The sequence below is a fragment of the Chiloscyllium plagiosum genome, chromosome 9 (assembly GCF_004010195.1).
Source record: "Chiloscyllium plagiosum isolate BGI_BamShark_2017 chromosome 9, ASM401019v2, whole genome shotgun sequence".
Classification (NCBI taxonomy): domain Eukaryota; kingdom Metazoa; phylum Chordata; class Chondrichthyes; order Orectolobiformes; family Hemiscylliidae; genus Chiloscyllium; species Chiloscyllium plagiosum.
The window spans coordinates 24439944-24461623 of NC_057718.1; the positions used below are offsets into that span (position 1 = coordinate 24439944).

The 21680-nt window shown below is 41.8% G+C and overlaps 1 protein-coding gene across 1 annotated transcript; it reads right to left on the reverse strand.

The window, feature by feature from the left end:
- Nucleotides 1–1246: 1246 nt before the first annotated feature.
- On the reverse strand, nucleotides 1247–20280 carry grem2b (gremlin 2, DAN family BMP antagonist b). The gene is made up of 2 exons (XM_043695580.1): nucleotides 20050–20280; nucleotides 1247–4396 (listed from the first exon to the last, which is right to left on the reverse strand). Exon 2 carries the CDS (start codon nucleotides 4393–4395, stop codon nucleotides 3892–3894), a length of 504 nt encoding a protein of 167 aa, XP_043551515.1. The 5' UTR covers nucleotide 4396; nucleotides 20050–20280; the 3' UTR covers nucleotides 1247–3891.
- Nucleotides 20281–21680: the final 1400 nt, after the last annotated feature.

Below are 21680 nucleotides of genomic sequence, written 5' to 3' on the forward strand. Positions count from 1 at the left end.
GATACTCAGTAACAGCAGTGTGTATTATCTACAAGATGCACCACAGAAAGTCACCAAAGATTCTGAGACAGCACCTTCCAAACCCATGACCATTTCCATTTAGAAGGACAAGGGCAGCAGATATATGGGAACACCACTACCTGCAAGTTGCATTCCATGCCATTCACCTGGCTTGGAAATATATCACCATTCCTTTATTGTAACGGTCAAATTTTTGGAATTCCCTCCCTAAGGGTATTATGGGCAACTTACAACAGATGGACTGCAGTGGTTCAAGAAGGCAGCTCACCACAACCTTCTCAAGGGCAACTGAGGACGGGCATTAAACGCTGGCCGGCCAGCCACACCCACATCCCATGAATGAATTAAAAAATAATATGACAGGATCAGGATGTGGAGGTTGGTAAAACAAATGGAAGGACGAAATCCAGCTCTAGGTTGATTAGACCATAAGGCTTTAAGATGTAGAAGCAGAATTAGGCCATTCAACTAACTGAGTCTGCTTCATCATTCAATCGTGGCTGATGTGTTTCACATCCCCATTCTCCTGTATTCTTGCTGTAACTCTTGATCTTACCAACCAAGAACCTGCCTTCCTCTGTTTTATATACACTTAGTGACTTGGTCTATATAGTCCCCTGTGGCAATGAACACCACAGATGAACCACCCACTGACTGAAGCAATTCTTTCTCACCTCAGTTCGAAAGGTTTGTCCCTTCACTCTGAGGCTGTGCCTCAATTTCGCGTTCTAGGAACTGCAGGGACCCCAAGTAGAAAATGAGCTGCTGCTGTGTGAAAATGAATGAGTGATACTTACCTGTAGTTATTCATCAACTTAACAAAAATGTTGCAAATTCTTTACCAAACTTTGCAGATAATGTCGAATTACAGGGGATGGTACAACGGCTTGGTGGTTAGCATTGTTGCCACACAGCACCAGCGATCCATCTGCAATTCTACTCTCAGGCGACTATCTGTGTGGGGTTTGCACATTCTCCCTGTGTCTGTGCAGATTTCCTCCGGGTGCTCCAGTTTCCTGCCCACTGTCCAAAGATGTGCATGTTAGACTGTTTGGTCTTATTAAATTGCCCAAAGTGTCCAAGGCTTGTGTACACTAGATGGGAAATACAGGGCTACAGGGAGTGCATGGGATGCTGTTTGGAAACTCACTGTGGACTCAATAGGCCAAATGGTCTGATCAGTTCAGAGAAACATCATTTACAAAAACAAAGTGATTTCCTTTAATTCAAGAATTTTTTATTATTTTATCCATATAATTTACAGAATACCTATAAAATAACATTTTTTCTCAGTTTCATAGCATTTCTTCATTTTGATAATATCCATAGAACTTTGGAAGTTTGTCTAACCAATACAAGGCATCCACTTTCATACATCAGGACCCCTAGTCAGAACTTTGCATCGTTGGACAAACTTCAGAGACATAGTAGTTTGAAACGTATCAAACAGAACAGTATGCTCAATATTTACTGGGTTCAGGTACTAGATGTGATTAATGAATATTTAAATGTGGTGATAGGAATTGTCAAATTTCTTACCATTTGAATATTAGGTTGTCTACAAGATTTGAAGAATACGTGTATTGTTATTCTGTACAGATGGAACTGGGGAACTACAGGAGTACTTCAATTCTCTTCATTGTTGGCAAAGAGTCGTTTAGAATACTATTCAATGGAAATGATGTATTGGTGTGAGATTCAGAATGCTTGACCTCCCCCCTTCATGTAAATTATAACTACTATATTGCATTCTATAACACAGTTTATCTACCTGAGTGACACCTTAACAGAACTGGCAGGTTAATATGGTATCGGATATGCATACTAAAATAGAGACCTACAATCCTGTAATGCTGCCATCTTTATCCTAAACCTATGAAATCTATTGTAAATACTTTAAGAAACTAAAAGGAAATTTCTCATTAAGTAGCTCCAGGTTAGTTGGAAAGTGACAGGACCAGCTCCCCATCATGTAGGAGAGGAGTAACCAGGACCGAATGCATGCTGATCAAATCACAAATAAGACTGCATGACATGAACATCCAACTCCCTAGACAATTTTTTATTCTCTACTCACAGCTTAAAGAAGGAAGATAGACTTCTGGTGACCAAGAAAAAGTGCTTTAAAAATGTCATAAATCAACCAATGAAGAGTTGAAATTAAATAATTTGAATTCATAGCTGTTTCTACAGTTGGATAAAGAAGCATTGTGTATGGTATAGTTAGAATAAATGGAGCAGAATTGTACTAATCTGGCAAGAAGACTGGATGCACAGATCACATTTAAGTTATGAAGAAGCTGAACTATTTTGAGAATTTGTGGGTCACATTTGGGTTTGGTGAGCCACTGGCACTGCAAATGACCAAAGTGTAGCATCCAATCTACCACGGTCAGTACAATGAGATCATCAGAATCATGCCAAAATCTCAGTCAGTAAGTCTGCTCAGGTCTATCACTTTGTATGTTATATGTTCATGCAGCATTCAATTGCTAAACAGAATGAAGTGAAGTGTAGTTCTATGAAATGCAGCCACACTGCAAAACCATTTGAATAACACTTGATGCAGTGGACAGTGAAAAATGCTTTTGTCTATCTACCAACCAAACTGTTCAATTATAAGTCATTTTGCTGCTGGTGTCTTTTGAGTCTAAAACTTGGATGCCAAGTGCTTAAAATCATTTGTAAAATCGTATTTTTTTTCCCAATGTTCTGTTTAATCTGCAGTATTATTTGGTATATTGAAATGTCACTGGGACTTAATTGAGTAAAAATGTTCATGCCAATAACTTTACCCTTAAGTAATATAATGACATTGTAATGGTTATATTTCTACTGGCATTTCTAAGTGGTACTAAACACAGCAAATTCACACATCAGACTCACTGCATTACATTACAGGGGAGTGAGTGAGACTTCCAAAATATGGATCACTGGCACTTCTGAATCATCAGAACAAAATACTGTCCACATGCAGCTTACGAAAGATAAACTAAAGAGCATACACCAATAACTACTAATTTACACTTCCATCATATATTAACAATAATCGTTTAAAAAAGAAATGTTGTCTTTTAGTGCCTTTACTATGCTCAGCTTCAATGGGATGATGTTGGAAAAGTGCCGTTAATTTATACATGCATGTACAAAGGTATGATCATGAGTACTGAAATACGGAAGGCGGAAACCAAAGGAAAGCTATAATGAAACAATGTTTTGAATAATTAAATATATACTATTATCTTCAATACAGGTTGATCAGAATATTCCCATATAAAACCGCTGAAAATTTGGATTTCTAGCAGTCCAGAGGTGCAGAGTGCTGGCTCAGTCCCAGGCTCTATCTTTGTGCTTCCAGGAGCACAGTACATGTCTGTCCACAGTCTAAGCGGTTCAAATTCTCTTATCTGCAGTGAACCATCAAAAAGTCTCCTATCTGTTTTGGCACCATATCCATATCATATAGCAGGCGACAGCAGTGAGTAAACTAAAAGTGAAAATGTCCAGACTGTTAAAAAAAACTTTAAAGACAGAATAGTGTCTGTAGAATAAAGACTGTGTTTCAACTGTTTGTGGAGTCTCTGACTGGGAGGCTTTTAATATTAGAATTCAATGTTTTAAAAAAAACTCTTCAAAAGAATTTTACACCCATTTATGCAAAAAAAATTATAGACATCCAATGTTTGGGTGCCAGCGTGCCCAATTCAAAGCTTCCTGCTCAAGTTTGGCCACATTCAAACAAAAATCATACTCACACATTAGGGCAGGTTTTGTACAGTGCTTGCTTTAGATGGGTATCTATCTGATGGCAGCATTGAGAGTTGGGAGTATTTCCTACAGACTGGGGAGGTTGTGATTGTTTATCTTATCTCACTGCTTGCTCCAGTCATTCACATTTACTGATATACATTTGCACTGCTTGACTCGTTGGATTTTCTTGTGTCTGAAGGGAGGCTGCAGGTCAGGGCAGTTCAGTTTGACAGTCAGGGTAGTAAATTTTTGTGGTTTACAGAAGGCGCAGGACTGGAAGGACTCCTGATCCCTTTTAACATGCCTGGGGATGTAGAAGGAGTTGCACTGTCCGTAGCAGAATCTGTTGATGACAGTCCGGCTCACACAACCATCCTCATTGATGGTCTGCCTAAGGGGCTGGGTTTTGCACCAATCACTCTTCAAGTACTTTCTTTCCGTTACCACCAGTGCCTCTTGACTGGAAGCTAGAACGTCCTGCCTCCGATGTGTGCGTTTCTCTGAGCTGTTAGTATTTCCCTTATAAAGAGGTGGGATGGCTCCTGGAGGACGATTTTTCTTCATCTCCACTGCTACCATCAACATCCCCATCAAGAACAGAAGGATGACAGTTTTTTGATTCATCCTACAGAAAAAAAACAAGTCAACAGTGAAGTAAAATTCAACATCATTTTGTTTGTGGTATTGTTATCCTTTGATGAAAAGAATGCATTATTTTTTCCTAATTTAATACACAATATAACTATTCCATTCTTCCTGTTATGGAGTTTTAGATTAGATTACCTAGAGTGTGAAAACAGGCCCTTCGGCCCAACAAGTCCACACCGACCCTCCGAAGAGTAACCCACCCAGATCCATTTCCCTCTGATGAATGCACCTAACACTATGGACAATTTAATATGGCCAATTCATCTGGCCAGCACATCTTTGTGACTGTGGGAGGAAACTGGAGTACCTGGAGGAAACCCACTCAGATACAGGGAGAATGTGCAAACTCCCCACAGACAGTCGCCCGAGGCTGGAATTGAACCTGGGACCCTGGTGCTGTGAGGCAGCCGTGCTAACCACTGAGCCACCATGCTACCCTACACAACATCATTTCTGAGATCACACACACGCACATTTTGTTCATAATGCAATTCCTATTTCAATTCTTAGATGCATTGTAAGCTTTTTAGCCTTCATGGTAGTTTCGTGTTTAATACACTTTTTCTGTTTAGTCAATGGCCACACACTCCCATATTTTCACCTCACCATTGGCAGCTGTGCCTCACCCTAAGCCTATCTAGGCTCTAAGTTTGGAATTACTCTCCCCCCAGTCTCTTTGCCCAACCATCTCCCTTTCCTGCCTTAAGATGCTGTTTTTAAACTTAGCTGTTTGGCTAATCATTTGGTCATCTATCCTAATGTCTCCAGCTTAATGCCAATGTTGGTCGGACTGCACTCCTGTGAAGTGGTTTGGAGTGTTAAGTGTGCTATCTGAATGCAGAATGTTTGTAGTTAGAAAGGCAGGTAGCAGATTAGCTCTTGGAACGTTCCTGGTGCTGCTCTGCAGCTTTGTTTACCATGAACCCCATCTTATTCTTTTCTCTTTTTTCTTCCCTCCCAAGATGAAAAGGACTTTGCTTTCTTCCTAAAGTACCACATTATGCAGAATAGATCGTGTGGATAATTGTTGGCAAGGCTACTATGCTAATTTATTGTTCACAATTTGTGAATCTATTGTTATTTCGTAGTTTCAGGCCATAAAAGAAATTAGCATCAGGAATGCTGTAGCTGAATTGCTTCATTACAACCAGGAGATGGCATATTTGAGTGCAGAACTTTACTTTGGATGTATCACTCAATTGATAGTTTATTAACTCTTGGACACTCCACTAGATGGAGCACTGGACAGAGATGGCATTTCCCTTGGAGGGAAAGCTGACATTGTTCCCATGGTTCCATTTAGTATCTACCTTTGACTGATACAGTAATGGAGCAATGTTAATTGGTTTCCCGCAGAGATCTGCCCTTCAAGTGAAAAGGTCATGGAAAAATTAGATGATACAGAGTAGCTGTATAATGTTTATATTTTTTGTAAGTAATTGTCTCTGTTCCATGTGTAAATCAGTCTACACTTTTGCAAGATGTAGAGTTAAGCTACAGAGGCCTAGAATCAATATTCTGGTTCACCTACAACTGATCGTGTATCTTGAAAGGACCAAAAATCACATGATGAAATACATGCTGGGAAGCACATTGGTAATTTGACGAACTGTATTTATGATAGTTATTTCTTTAGAAACATAGGGAAGAGGACCAGGATGTGGTTCCATCTTAGCCAAGACCGAAATCAATGATGTATAACATAGACATGTGACCTGAGCCTGCTTAACTCCCACCAAGGTTAAAATCAGGGCTTTGAGTTTGTGCTTCAATTCAAAATGTGTTGACTGTGAAAGCAGAAATTAATGCATTTTAATATAAATGAGTGCAAAAGTTCAGTAAGTGTCTGGGTTAAGAGACTGTGAGCCACCAAACTCTGAGAACAGATTTGAAAAGTCATTTATCTAAGGATTACACAGAATATTTTGGTTGAAATACTCTTAGACTTTTAAGCTCACCATCCCTTATCCCAGAGCAAACCTTTTTGGAATCCTAGTAGCAATCCTGTTGTAGATGCTCTCCCAAGCCACTGCATTTACTTAACTGTTCACTAACAAAACCTTAATAACAGCATTAAAAGCCAGCCAAACTACATTCTATCGGTGGCTCCATGCAACGTACGCACAGAAAGGTCTGGTTGTGGAGAGTGAATTGTGTCATCCACTGCTCGGTAAGCAGAATGTTAATAAAAATCCATCTTGCTAAGCTTTATTTCCATTTATGGATTGCAATGATAACTTCATGTCAATTGCAACACAGGAGAATGGTCTAATAACACCTGTCAAAATTTCCACTAATTACAAATTGTCAAAGTAGAACTTCAGTCATAATTTATTCTCTGTGATGATGCAACAGCTCTTTAATAACATCAGTAACTGTAGTGCACAGAACAGAAGTAGGATTTGAAGTGCACTTTGTTTATGCAATGTACACTGTATACTAGACATTCTAGGCATAAAAGAATTGTGTCTGTTGGTTGGAGTATCAAAAACAGACAGACACAATTTCTGGATATAGAGCCAATCACTCAGGACAGATGTGAGGAAAAATTACTTCACTCAATGGATTGTAAATGTTTGGAATTCTCTACACCAGTGTATTGTAAATTCTCCATCATTGGATGCATTACAGGCTGGGATAGACAGATCTTTGGTCTCTCAAAGAATCAAGGAATGTGGAGAGCAGGCAGGAAAGTGGAGCTAAAGCTGAGGATTTGCCATGATCGCATTGAATGACTAAGCAAGTCAATGGATGAGATGGACATTTTATACATACTCATATTCTTGACATAGGGAAACAAACTATTCTATTGGATAAAAGGATCCAACTGAGAGCAATTGATTCAAATGAGTATGTCATAGTCATGTGGATGAACCATATCTCAGAACTAAAGACCAAACCATATAGGAAATATGTTCAGTGTAATAAGGAGCATATATTTTGTCTGTCTAATACAAGTTTTTAAATTATAAACCAATGAAGCTTTTCTTTCAGTTTATCCAATAATACCCATGATCTTCAGTCGTAAAACAATGCATAGTAGAAGATATGATATTTTAGTTTAAAGTAAGGCCAATGAAAATTCCGTGAAGAATTATTTAAGGTGAGGTGCATGTTGCAACGTCGTGTTGGGATCGACAGTACACAGTCTTTCAAATTTGGACATTGTCCAAACTCAACAACAAGATTGGACTCCTCTTTTAATTAAATCATTAAGGCTGTTAATCATATGATTCAATAACTGTTTTAATATTTTCATAGATTAAAAATCTACTAAGGTATGTTCTGACCATTTTATCTTTGTGGCTTGATAACCATGTTTTTTTTTAAAAGCTAGTCTGTGCACCTGTGCACAAAGGAGCTGAGGATACAGGGTTAGAACCATAATTGCTCTACATGATAAGTTTCCTGTCACAGATAATGCTGTTGTGAGAAAGTGACAAGAGAACACAGGGCAATACCCAAAGCGACGGGTGCAAGTCTGCCCTTATGTGTAGTCAAGTCACCCAGTATGGACAACAATGACAGGGAGTGCAGTTTTCCGATTACATTCTCAACCAGGGTCCAATGTGTGTTTCACAGGTATAAGAGCCAAAAGCTTTTATAGTTTGTTCGATGGTTCATGCTCATAGGTGGCACTATCAATATGGCGTTTGATTTCAGTATCTGATTCCAAAGGTTGTGAATGATGAGCAGATTCTCATTAAGTACAGTATTTAAACAGTGATGATGTTCAGTTACACCATAGAAGCAGTTACACTGAGATCATATATTGTTGCTTTTCATTGGTGAACCTTATCAATCCATTTTATAATGAACTGAAGAGATTTTCGCAAATTTTCATTGTGCTGCTAACATGGCACCTTGCATTTCCAGTGCAGCTGTTTTCCTGAATCATCAGTTTATCTAGAAGTATTTGAACCCAGATGTGTCCCACAATATTAGTAACTTCACTTGGATTAATTTTGGTGAATATGCGAACTCTTGAACTTAGCTTCAAAAACCTGATAAAAATCAATTGTGCACCTATTTCCCTTCACTTCTTGTTTGCCCCTAATCATTCCTTTCTGCAAGGCATTCAGAGATGTTACTCCATGAATGGATTGCCAAATAAATGTAAGTTTCCACTGATGTGACCCCTTCCACCCCACTGGCTATCAGATAATTTAGACTTGTTTCTATCTTTCCTTTATCATTTGTCTTTGTAAGTTACATTAATTAACAGTTATTAACAGGGCCAGACTCAAAGTGCTATAATATTAATACTCTGGACAGCAAATATGTATATTGAGAGCAGATTCTTACTGAAAACACATTGGATTCTGAAAAATCTCTGTCAGAAGTTACAGTCAAATTTCTGACAATCTTGCTATCCTCCTAGCAACTTCGAGGGTCAAACATTTTACTTTCACTTCTGATTGTATATATCATTAATAATGTATCTTTTCCATGTCAAAATATATTTATTTTTAGAATCTGTAGGGAGTCAAACAGAGTTAATATTTCAAGTTCAATATAACTTCTTCAGAGATGAGTCATATTGGACTTGAAATGTTAACTCTGTTTTTCTTTCTCCATAGATGCTTCAAAACCAACTGAGTTTCTCCTGCACATTGTTTTTATTTCAGGTCTCCAGGATCCACAGTACTTTGTTTTCATTTGTAAATGTATTTAAAATATAAAATAATATTTATTATAAATAAAATGTAGAAATTTGATTAAAGGTTTATTTCCACCTTTGGTTGGATTAAATACTAATTCATTTTAAATTACTTGGACAATATTTCGTTGTTTGCAGATTCTCTGTTTGAATATGTGTGCATGGGTGTTTGTCTGCACATCATGTGTGTATGTGTTTGCACATACAGCCTCCTCATGGTAATTTGTATATTGTATATTTGTATATTGGACTTCTGAATGTGTGAGGTTGCTAGTGTTTGAATCACACATAATGCTGTAGCCTTCCTCTCTCCTGCTTTCATCCGGTTGGTTATGATCTTCGGCCAAGGACTCCATTAGGCTCGAGTGATTTATTAATGTCTAATGTAAAAGGCGTTCCACATAATTCACAATCACACTACAAAATTGACCCTAATCCTGCTGGATTTATGACATATTTGTGTAAGATTTGCACTTTGAGTTGATCCCAGATCATTTATTACAGACTTTTGAGTTTCAGCTGGCACTCTTCATATTGACATTGTTCCAAATGGGACTGACATTTGTACCTATGAAACTACACTGTCTGACCTTAACTCTGAGGGACCCCTGTCAGAGGGTGTTGTGCACGGTAACCGCAGCTCAATCTGAGAATACCTGAGAAATAGGTCTGTAAGAAAACCTTTTCTTCACAGTTCTCTCTACTTTCTGATTATTAGTGCAGCTCATACATACAACCATCAACTGAACATTATGCAGAGTTCAGAAACATGAAATAAACATTGAAAATGCTGGAGAAACTCAGCAGGTCTGGCAGCATCTGTGCTGTGAGAAACAAGAGTTAACATTTCGAGTAAAGGCTGAACTTCATCAGAACCCTAGAATTTAAACTCACTTAGACACATGGGTTCCATCATTTGAGTTACTGAGTAACTTGCAAAGTATTTTTAATCAACCTGTTTGGGCATGTTATGACACACTTCTGGAGCAGCTGGGACTTAAAACTCTAGAAATCAACTACTGCACCTCAAGAGCCCTTTAATCAATGTGGTGTCAACTTGAGAAGAACAATTAAGCCCCTTTGATAAACCTTGTGCAGTCTATTAATCACCATAAATGTAGTCATAATGCTGCTGAGCAGGTTCCTGTATGCAAGGGCATGAAACTGGCATTGTAACTCAGGTTCTGGATTAGTGGTACTGGCAGAGCACAGCAGTCCAGAATCTGGTTTCCAGCATCTGCAGTCATTGTTTTTACCTCGTTGATTGTAACTCAGAGCCAGGTCTTGACCACACTGAAATAACATTGGCAGTTTCACACAACTTTGAATTTTGAAAGCCTGGTGCAGCACACTACGAACCCAGGTAAAATTGCCAGATAATCAAAAGAGCCTCTTAGTTATTATATAAAGTATTACAAAAAGCTGAATGCTGTAGTCCAGGGTCTCATAAAATTGGAAGAATATCTCACACCTTAGTGGAAATAATTAATTATTAAGTTACTATTCCATGGAGTATTGGGATATTAAGTGTGTAGAACATAGAACATAGAAGAATTCAGCGCAGTACAGGCCCTTCGGCCCTCGATGTTGCGCCGATCCAAGCCCACCTAACCTACACTAGCCCACTATCCTCCATATGCCTATCCAATGCCTGCTTAAATGCCCATAATGAGGGAGAGTCCATCACTGCTACTGGCAGGGCATTCCATGAACTCACGACTCATTGAGTAAAGAACCTACCCCTAACATCTGTCCTATACCTACCCCCCCCCTTAATTTAAAGCTATGCCCCCTTGTAATAGCTGTGTCTTGTCTTGACTTTTAAAATCTTCATAGAGAAATTTGAGTTTTGGGCTTGCAGGTCAGCTAGACAAAAATAGAATTCCAGTTACGCCACAAATTCCTCATATGGCCACATACTAACGGGTGACAGTGGAGCACTTTACATATAAGAGATCAACAATCTGTAAATCATGTTACAGCAGTTCAGAAATTCATTGCAACACTGTACTATGTGCCCAGCAATTATGGATCTGGGTAAGAACAGAACGTTATCCCCCTATAAACTTCTGTCTATCTAATGTTTGCAAGTAGGAGAAGGTGAGGACTGCAGATGCTGAAAAATGTGTTGCTGGAAAAGCGCAGCAGGTTAGGCAGCATCTTATTCTGAAGACGGGCTTATGCCCGAAACGTCGATTCTCCTGCTCCTTGGATGTTGCCTGACCTGCTGCGCTTTTCCAGCAACACAGTTTTCAGCTCTAATGTTTGCAAGTGTCCTGCAAGTAATAAAGACTTGGGACTGTTTTGCAACTGGACTACACTGATTGAAGCTCTAGTTTGATGGCATCTTTGTTGATCCTTCTGCATTTGGTAATGTGAATGTATCACCTGTAGTCAGATCATAATAATTTTGGTTCAACCTTCCCTAAGTATGATAGTTGGTTTTACCACTAATTGAGTATGTGACCTGGGTCATATGGTTCATATGACAACTTCGGGGCTCTTAAGAATCTTCCCCCAATATCTCTGGAACACCTGCTTGCGAAACTATAAATCACTTGGTTATTGACCACAACAATTGAGCTGGGATAAAGTGATCTTCTCCAAAATGAGGAGAGTGGTTGTCCATGAATGATGGAGGGGCACAATTCATTGAGTAAGTTTCAAAAGGAGTATGTTACTATAATGATAATGAATGCGGTGCTGTGTTAAACATAGTTAGATTTTAGAGCTTTTGTTTATCTTAACAGTTGCAAAATTAAGTTCACATAATTGGTTATTTAGCACATGAAACAGTCATGAAAGCTGTCAGATTGTTCTAAGTGCCCCAATGATTTGCTGACATCCTTCAGGGAATAGAACATTTTTGAATTAGCACACATGAGCCTCCAGTGTGCTAGGTGATCAACTCTTAATCCTACAAAGTGTACCAGACAGTAACATTCAAGACCAATTATACCTTAATGCAACCAGCCATGACAGAGTGACCCACATCCAAGGACAGATTTACAGCCACATCTAGATAGCACTTGGCTAGACTTTTAGATGAATTTTAATAAGAAAATATCCAGGTGCCATTCTCATCCCACAAAGATACAAAGATAATGAAAAGGAAGAACTGAGATCCAAATTTAATGGAAAGAAATAACTGACATTTCTCAACTTCATGTTGCCCCTAGGCAACATCATCTGAAAAAATAACATCTCTATATACAGGCACACCCAGTTTTCACTTACTGACACCTTCATTGATCTCTCTATGCCTGCCTCATATGAGACTGCTTGACTGTTGTTCAGCACATGATGACCAAAGTTGTCCTCCAAATAAATATTGGGAAGAGTGAAGGCAAAGTCTTTAATCTTCAAAACAAATTCCCCTCTCTCTACTGGGTCTATCCCTTTCTCTCTCTCATTCTGAGCCAATATTTTCACAACCTCGGTGGCATATTTGGCTATGCACATATCTGTACAGTTGCTAAGCCAACCTATTTCCACATCTGTAAAACTACCTGATTTCACCACAGCCACAATCCTCTCCCACATGACACCAACCTTCATGGTCTATATTGCTTACAGAACCTTCTGCAATGTCTATATAGAATAGAATCCCTACAGAGTGGAAATAGGCCCTTCAGCCCTACAAGTCCACACTGACCCTCCAAAGAGTATCGCACCCAAACCCGCTCCCCATTACTTTACATTTACCCCTAACCTATACATCCCTATGGGCAATTTAGCATGGCCAATTCACCTAGCCTGCACATCTTTGGATTGTGGGAGGAGACCAGAACACCCAGAGGAAACCCATGCAGGCATGGGGAGAATGTGCAAACTCCACACAGACAGTCACCCAAGGCTGGAATCAAACCTGGGTTCCTGGCACTGTGAGGCAGCAGTGCTAACCACTGAGCCACCATGCTGCCATACTTTAATTGTGGCTTCTTGAGTATCCCTGATGTTAATCATTCTGCTGTCCCTTTGGCTGTCTAAGTCGTAAGTTCTGGAATTTCTTCATTAAACCTCTTTAACTTTACCTTGTTTTCCTCTTTTAAGACACTCCTTGAAACCCATCTTATTGATCAAATGTTTGGTCTTCTGTCTTAATGTCTGTTACAAGGCTTGTTGTCATACATTTGTTTTGTTTTTAAATTAACCTTAACAGAGGTGTTAATACACACCTCTGGAGCAGGTGGAACTTGAACCGAGACCTCCTGACTCAGAGGTAGAGACACTACCACTGCACCATAACAAAGCTCCATTAAGCACTTTAGCATGTCTTACAACTGTTTACTGTATAATCATACTATGTGTCATTGTACATCTGCTTGATAGTAACTAAATTTACATGTAGTGCTGCATCCACTGAAAGTCAAAAAGTGTGGTGCTGGAAAAGAACAGCAGGTCAGGCAGCATCCGAGGAGCAGTACAGTCGACATTTCAGGCATAAGTCCTTCATCATTCCTTTTCCACGCCACATTTTTTGACTCTGATCTCCAGCATCTGCAGTCCTCACTTTCTCCTGCATCTACCAAAGCCAATTATAAAATTCTCAACTCCGAGACATTTAACTCATTTCCATCTTGTCACACGTAGAAATGGCTTCACGATAGCTTTGAGATATGTTTCATTTTTATTTGATCAAACATTTATAGATCCCAATATAAAAATCTCAAATAGTTCGGGCTAACAGTATGTCATATGTAATATCAAGTTTCTCATGTTAGAAATTTAGACCATCTATTAACTTTTTCACTTGAATAAATGTGTTTCTGCCTCTTGCAAGCTTTGTAAGCAATGAGCTGCAAACTATTCACTGCACCCCAGTATTTCTAAGGCTTAATGTGATTCATTTTATATATCGCAACTTCATTAATTTTAAATTGTAATTTCCTTGGTCAACAGTTACAAAACTGTTTTAGGAAATGCACTGAAGAAGATACAGAGACGAGTCATGTTATAGCAGTAAGTAGTATTTCTAATGGAGATGATATCAAGTGATGGTTTAACAGGTTGTTGAGATGATGAACAATGGGTCTCAGCCTAAAATAATCTCCAAAGGGAGTGGAGGCATAGAATTAATTGCACTCACTCAGGTTTGGAAGTGTGCAGTGGGAAAGGGGGTCAAGTTGAAGATAATGATATCAGTCACCTTAATAATAAAAACTTAGGAAAATTGCAGCTGATGAAAACTGAATATGGGACATAAATCTGACGATCTGCAGATCGTAAGCAGAGTTAGAGTGGCGGTGGGGGGAATACAGAGCAGTGGCGTTAGGGTGTGGTAATCTTAAACCTGGAGGTTGACTACATGTCTGTGATGTTGTCCCATGCAGCATGGGGGAGGAGGGAGAGGGTGAAGAACAGGTCCCCCAAGGAGGAAAGGAACACCACCAGTTGTGACTACCATTACAGCAATAAGAGAGGAATCAAACTGTCAGTACCAACTGCAAAAGCTGGGGGGAGCAAACATTCAACTGGTCAATTGTCCCTGTTTGTGGAAAAGCAACATGCTCACTGCATCACTTTTTTTAATGTTGTGTTAATTAGTTCTCTGGCGTTGGACAATGTATTTATAAACAATGCGTAAGGCACATATGGAAACATTGGCTGTGTGTTCTTAAACTGTTTCAGATGTCATTTAGGCCAAGAAACTGCCATCCTTACCTGGTCTGACCTACATGTGACTCCTGCCCCACAGCAATGTGGCTGACCCTGAACTGGCCTGTGGGCAATCAGGGATGGGTACTAAATGTTGATCTAGCCATCAAAACCCTCACCCCATGAATGAATAAAAGAAATTCTCTGTCAATGAATGGCGCATCAACATTAACCTGTCTTTATATCAATGAGAGGCAAGAAATTGGGTTGGAGGTAGAGATGAGGGTCAGTCTCTTGGTAAGCAGTAGAGCAATGGAGCTGGAGGTCTTGTGGTGCCTGTGGTCACCATTGAGTCATAGAGATGTACCACAGGGAAACAGACCCTTTGGTCTAACTCGTCCATGCCAACCAGATATTCTAAATTAATCTACTCCCATTTGCCAGCATTTGGCCCATATCCCTCTATTCCTATTTGTTTACTCATCAAGATGCCTTTTAAACAATGTACCAGCCTCCACCACTTCTTCTGGCAGCTCATTCCATACACGTACCACCCCCTGTGTGAAAAAGTTGCCTCTTAGGTCCCTTTTAAATCTTTTCCCTCTCACCTTAAATCTTTGCCCTCTAGTTCTGGACTCCCCCATTCCAGGGAAAATGCCTTGTCTATTTTCCCTATCCATGCCTCTCATGATTTTTATTAACCTCTGTAAGGTCACCCCTTAGTCTCCGATGGTCCAGGCAAAACAGCTCCAGCCCATTTCAGCCTCTCCCTATACCTCAAGCCCTCCAACCCTGGCAACTTCCTTGTAAATCTTTTCTGAACCCTTTCAAGTTTCACAACATCCTTCAGGGATTCAGCCAGTGTCCAGGAGCTCTTCAATGGGACTGTGCCTGGAGCTGGATCTGAAATCCACAGAGGGCCGGCTTTCTCCTGAACCCTTCAAAGACTCCAATTAAAATTCAGCCTACCCTGAATCTGGGAAAATATCCACCCTCATCCATCTAGACTGGAAAGAATGTGGATAGGGGCAGATGTTTTCAAAAATGTTACACCTAGAATAGAGGAGAAAGTGAGGACTGCAGATGCTGGAGATCAGAGCTGAAAATGTGTTGCTGAAAAAGCGCAGCAGGTCAGGCAGCATCCAAGGAGCAGGAGAATCGACGTTTCGTGCATGAGCCCTTCTTCAGGAATGGAGAAGAAGGGCTCACGCCCGAAACGTCGATTCTCCTGCTCCTTGGATGCTGCCTAACCTGCTGCGCTTTTCCAGCAACACATTTTCACACCTAGAATAGAATCCGTTAATGTGGCCATTCAGCCCATCGAGCCTGCACCATCCACTGAAGAGTTTCCAAATTGATCCAGCCCCTCACCCTATCCTCATATTTATGGCGAACCCTCCTAACCTGTATAGCTGAGTCAAAAATGGACATTGGTGCAAAAGTCAGCAGGTCTGTGGAGAGAAATCAGAACTAACGTTTCTGAGTGGAGTGACCCTACCTCAGAACGTTTTGTCTGTGGTTTATAGCATTCGCTGTTCTCCCCGTTTTAGCCAGTATAGCTTTTGCACCGTGGGAGAAAACCACATAGAGTCACCGGAGGGTGGAATCGACCCGCGTCCCTGGCGCTGTAAAGCAGCAGCGCGGACCACTGAACCAACTGAATGCGCCCTAATCATTCCTGGGGTTCGCCAGATATGATGCTGAGAGAGAGATTCGCCAGGATGATCAGAAGCTGATTATTGTAAGGTGTTTGAGAGGGGGGGTGACATTCAAGGTCAGCGTGGATCGCCCTTGCACCCATCCTCTAGATTGTGATATTTCAGCGCTGCCCCTAAACTCCCAGGAACGACACATCAGAGGGATCGTCCTCATCTCTCATTGAGAAGCCAGGAAACAAGGGCAATTCTTAAAGCGAGGTTTATATATATATATATATATATATATATATAATGTGTGTGTGTATGGGGGGGAGGGGAGCTGATTCAATACCCTCGTAGAACAAGTCGACTCCAAAGAGTAACCCACCCAGACTCATTCCCTTACCCTTTTGCTCTATATTTACCCCTGGCTACTGCATCTAACCTACACGTCCCTGAACACCATGGGCTATTCAGTATGGCCGGTTCACCCTAACCTGCACATCTTTGGATGTGAACTCGATACGTCAGTCTGTTGTTGGCACCAATCTAGTGAAGAGCGGGAGGCGGCAGACTGGAGCCCTGCTCTCGGTGCCAGCAGTTTACTGAGGCAAAACAGAACTGACAACACATCTGTTACCTAGGAGACCCGGGAAACATCGTGAGGTCTCTTCACACTTACTCGGAAAACGCTCGGTGGATGAGATTAAAACACGAGATTCTGTGGTGAATGCGGTTTTCGGACTTGGCCCGCTCACTTGCACTGGTTAAATCAGAAACAAGTTAAAGCTATTGGCTCGAGAGTCAATGTTCCAACCTTTCAGTAAACTCGCTTTCGATTTATTGAAACTGCCTGAGTGTGATTCTGGGAATGTCTTCCCGCCAACATCCTACCATGGCTCTTTTATTTTCCGGCAGATATTCCTTTGTCCAAAGCAGCGCTGGCTGACTGTATTTCTTCTGTTCGCTCCCTTAGTTCTCGGTTGACAGTACTGAGGGAAGACGCGGGCAGTCGGGCTGCGGGCACTGCAATTTCTCCTGGGATAAAAGCAAGAGACTGCTGACGCCGGGAATCCGTGAGAAACACGGAAAACGCTGCAGAAACTTAAGCGGGGAACAGAATTGACGTTTCGAGAACTCAAAAAAAAGAGTAGAAGTCGACTCGAAACGTTAACTCTGTTTTCTCTCGCCACAAGATGCTGACCGACCCTGCTAAGTTCCTCCAGCGTTCTCTGTACTCGTTACAACGTTAATCCCAGGCTCCTGGCTGGTACATTACACCTCACAGCGGGGCCAAAATTTTAAAGACGTGCATTTATATAGCATCCTTTACGGTCACCTGCCGCTTGAAAGTGGTGCGGCCAATGGATTTTTTTGAGGTGGAAATGTGAGGGATAACCACAGCCAAGTTGCAATAAAAAGGTGATAATAAGTTAACAAACTGTTTTTGTTCTGTGATACTGATTGATGGATAATTTCTCCAAATTCTTCAATATAGCGTCGTCGGATCCTTAGCCGGATGGTGGTAGACATCCTGTTTTAAAATCTTATCCAAAAGGTGGCATTTCGGACATCTCAGCGCGCCCCTAATGCGTTTCGCTAAGGCTTTAGCGCTCAATCGCTGGAAGTGGTACTTGAACCCAGAGCCGCCTGTTTCCAGAACCTTTACTGATCCCTTTAAGCCTAGGCATTAGTTCAAGATGCTCTAGGTCAGTGAACTTGGCACTTATATTGGAGACCATGGCTGGTGTGCTCATAAAATCCCTACACTGTGGAAACAGGCCCTTTGGCCCATTGAATCCACACCGCCCCTCCGAAGACCACCCCACCCAGGCCCATCCTATCCCTGTTACCCTGCATTTCCCATGGCTATAGACAATAGACAATAGGTGCAGGAGTAGACCATTCTGCCCTTTGAGTCTGCACCACCATTCATTATGATCATGGCTGATCATTCTCAATCAGTATCCTGTTCCTGCCTTATCTCCATAATCCTTGATTCCACTATCCTTGAGAGCTCTATCCAACTCTCTCTTAAACGGATTCAGAGACTGGGCCTCCACTGGCCTCTGGGGCAGAGCATTCCACACACCCACCACTCTCTGGGTGAAGAAGTTTCTCCTCATCTCTGTCCTAAATGGCCTACCCCTTATTTTTAAGCTGTGTCCTCTGGTTCGGGACTCACCCATCAGCGGAAGCATGTTTCCTGCCTCCAGAGTGTCCAATCCTTTAATAATCCTATACGTCTCAATCAGATCCCCTGTCAGTCTTCTTATCTCAAGGGTATACAAGCCCACCTAGCCTGCACATTCCGCAACCGTGTGGACAATTTAGCCTGGCCAATCCACTGAACCGGCATCTCTTTGCACTGTGGGAGCATACCGGAGCACCCAAAGGAAACCAACGCAGACACGGGGAGAATGTGCAAACTCCACACAATCACCTGGAGGTTTGCCAGCAGTGAGAGAGAGCACATATTGGAAAAGAGGAATTGATCAAAAATAAAGTGATAGAGCAAGCAGATTGGAAAAGGAGCAAGCCCTCGCCCATTTGTCCTTATCACATCTGGTCATATCATCGGAGCTTACTTTTTTATAGCATAGTTTTCGCGGTGGACGGGCAGAGAGATTCACTTTGAAGGTTGGCGGAGATTATGACCGAACCCCTGTGCGCAATGATCTCCATTTGTCAATGAAATGAGGGTATGTGAAGGGCGGCCGGGTGCTTTCTCCCAGGTGTGTGTGTCTGTTTGTGCCGGCGAGTGTGTGTAGGTGTGTTTGTCTGCCTGTCTGTGTGTGCTTGTCTAAGTCTGTGTGTCTATGTGTGTGTGTGTGTCTGTCTCTGCCTGCCCGTGTCTGTGCGTCTGCGTGTGTCTGTGCATGCCTGTGTCTGTGTGTGCGTCAGTGTCTATGTGTATGTGTGTGTGCTTGTATGTGCCCGTGTGTGTGTGTGTGTGTGTGCCGTGCCTCATTCTCGTCACAAACCGAATTTGGTTCCCACTGGTTCACTCGGCGCTTCCCTTTTAACATTGCAAACAGAGCGACATCATTCGCGTTCCCTAACGTCGCTGACAAACGGGGTTAGAAATGCATCATCTGTCAAAGGTGCAGCGAGCGATAAAGTAAAGAACAAAATTCTTGTCTATTCCTGTGGAAACTGATTAAATTCCATGACTGTCCCTGTGGAATGTCACGCGGATTGACAAACCGTGTCCTTCAGCATTTCCTCCAACCAACTGAGGTTAACCAGCGCACCCCCACACCGCCTGACACCTGGCCACCCCGTTGTAACACACACACACACAATAATACTGTGTCCATTTTAGGCTGAAACGACTGAGGTCCATATCACTGACTGATCCCACTTCAGGTGAATATGATGCCATTGGGAAGATTCTGTATACACTGAATCTCCGTGTGTGTGTGTGCCAGGGGAATGAAAATTCAGCGATGCTTTACCTTTGTCCACCCCAGTCCAACACTGACATCTCCACATCGTTCAGATTATCATCGGTTAATAGTTATGATCCATCTCGAGTGTTTCATGTATTGGAGTTAATGCAAAAAGGAACGTCTCCCTCAAAGGTACACCAAAGTTTCTTGTCTAAACATCATGCTATTCAACTGAATAGTCTGCAGCATTAATCAATGGTTAGGATCAGACCCGTGATTACATCGTGTTATATGGTTAAAGCCTCTGGTATTAGCTTCTGTCCACCTTTGGGATAGTGCTTACCTGCAAAGCAGAGGGGCCGAGCCGCCGCAGCGTTGCTGCCTACCGCCCGGGGAGTCGATCTGAGGCGGGGGGATGTCAGGAGTGAGCTGCCCTGGTGTCTGGGAGGGTTGTGTCCCATACACACACTGAGAGGAGCTGCAGGAGAGTTTCAGACTGCTCTCGTTGTGCAGTCAGCGCCGTTCAGTCTCACTTCTGACTGATCAGAGACTCTGCATGTGGATGTTATCAGAGTGTGGGGCTCGGATTGGCTGTGATCAAACACTCAAAGCCAAAAAAACAAATCATCACTCCTCTGACTAATATTACACAAGCGACAGCCCACGGTGCTGCGGAGGGGAACTCCTTCACCCCGTCTGCAGGGTACACCAGCTCATCAGGCAAGAATCTACACATTGGCACACAGTCAGAGCGCGCCAGCATGGGACCGACACTCAGAATGCCACCAACATCACCAATAAAATCTAATCTCACCAAGCTTTTACACTGCCAGCACTCACAGTGACACAGAATAAGAGTCAGATTCTTTTCGCAGGCAAACTGTTGATTGGAGGCACGGACTCACAATTTTTGCAAGTCCTCTGAAAACTCAAAGCTCTAAAATGAAACGACAATCACTTATTTATCAATGTTACCCAGCTCTGGTACGCTCTCTCTTTAGGCAAACTCAAGTAAGACATATAGTTTGAACCACTGTGGTTACTTCGTTAGCGAAACGGGGAAATGCTTCTCTGATTCACCCCCACCCGTGTAAAGACGGGAAAATTTGCCTTATTTTCAACTTTTAATATCGATATCGAGTTATGCAGTTGAGCCAAACAGTGCCTCGGCTATGCTTCCATCGCAAAACCGGCCCCCGTCCATGCGCAATTTATAATAAGGTGCAGGGACAAATGCAGCCTTATCTCTTCCATCGAATCAACACGGACTTGGATAGGAGAGTTGCGTCGGCCCGAACGGTCTGCCTGGGGTGTCGCTGTTGCCAAAGTGGCACAGGGGCTCAGAAAAGTGCCCGGGACTCGGCTGGAACCCACGGTCTCAACTCACGAGCGAGCAGCCAGCTCACGCGATCAGCTCCGCACACTTTTCTCCAGCAATTAATATTCTGTGAAACGTATCTGGAGGGTGCAGCCACATCTCTGGGTTCAAATGGGTGCATGTTTACAATTAACTGTACTTCAATATAAATCACGCGGACACTGAGACATTTCTCGCCCACCAGGGCTGGTTGTTGTCCGACTTAAAATGTAAAAAACATCCATTCTTTAGTTGCAGAATGTGCAGGTATTACCTCTGTGTTGATTGTTTGATTTGATGTGTGAAATTGGACCACTGTCAACTCCCTAACACTGAAATATGTTTGTTTTATGATTGCATTTTTATATTTAAAAAAAAATCTTCTGGCGATTTTTTTTTACAAAAGCAAGTGTAGGCTCTTTGATTTATCTAACATTCATGTCATGTCCCGGCGTAAGTGCCCGAGTGTTTAACACAGCTTTCAACAAAAGGAGAGTGCAAAGCCCGCTCATATTTTAGATAGCGATTCTGCATCTTATCAACGGCCACAGTGCTCAAACCTCGACAAGCGGACGGGGCTCAACCTATTCCTTAAACTGCATAGGCAGAAAGGAGAA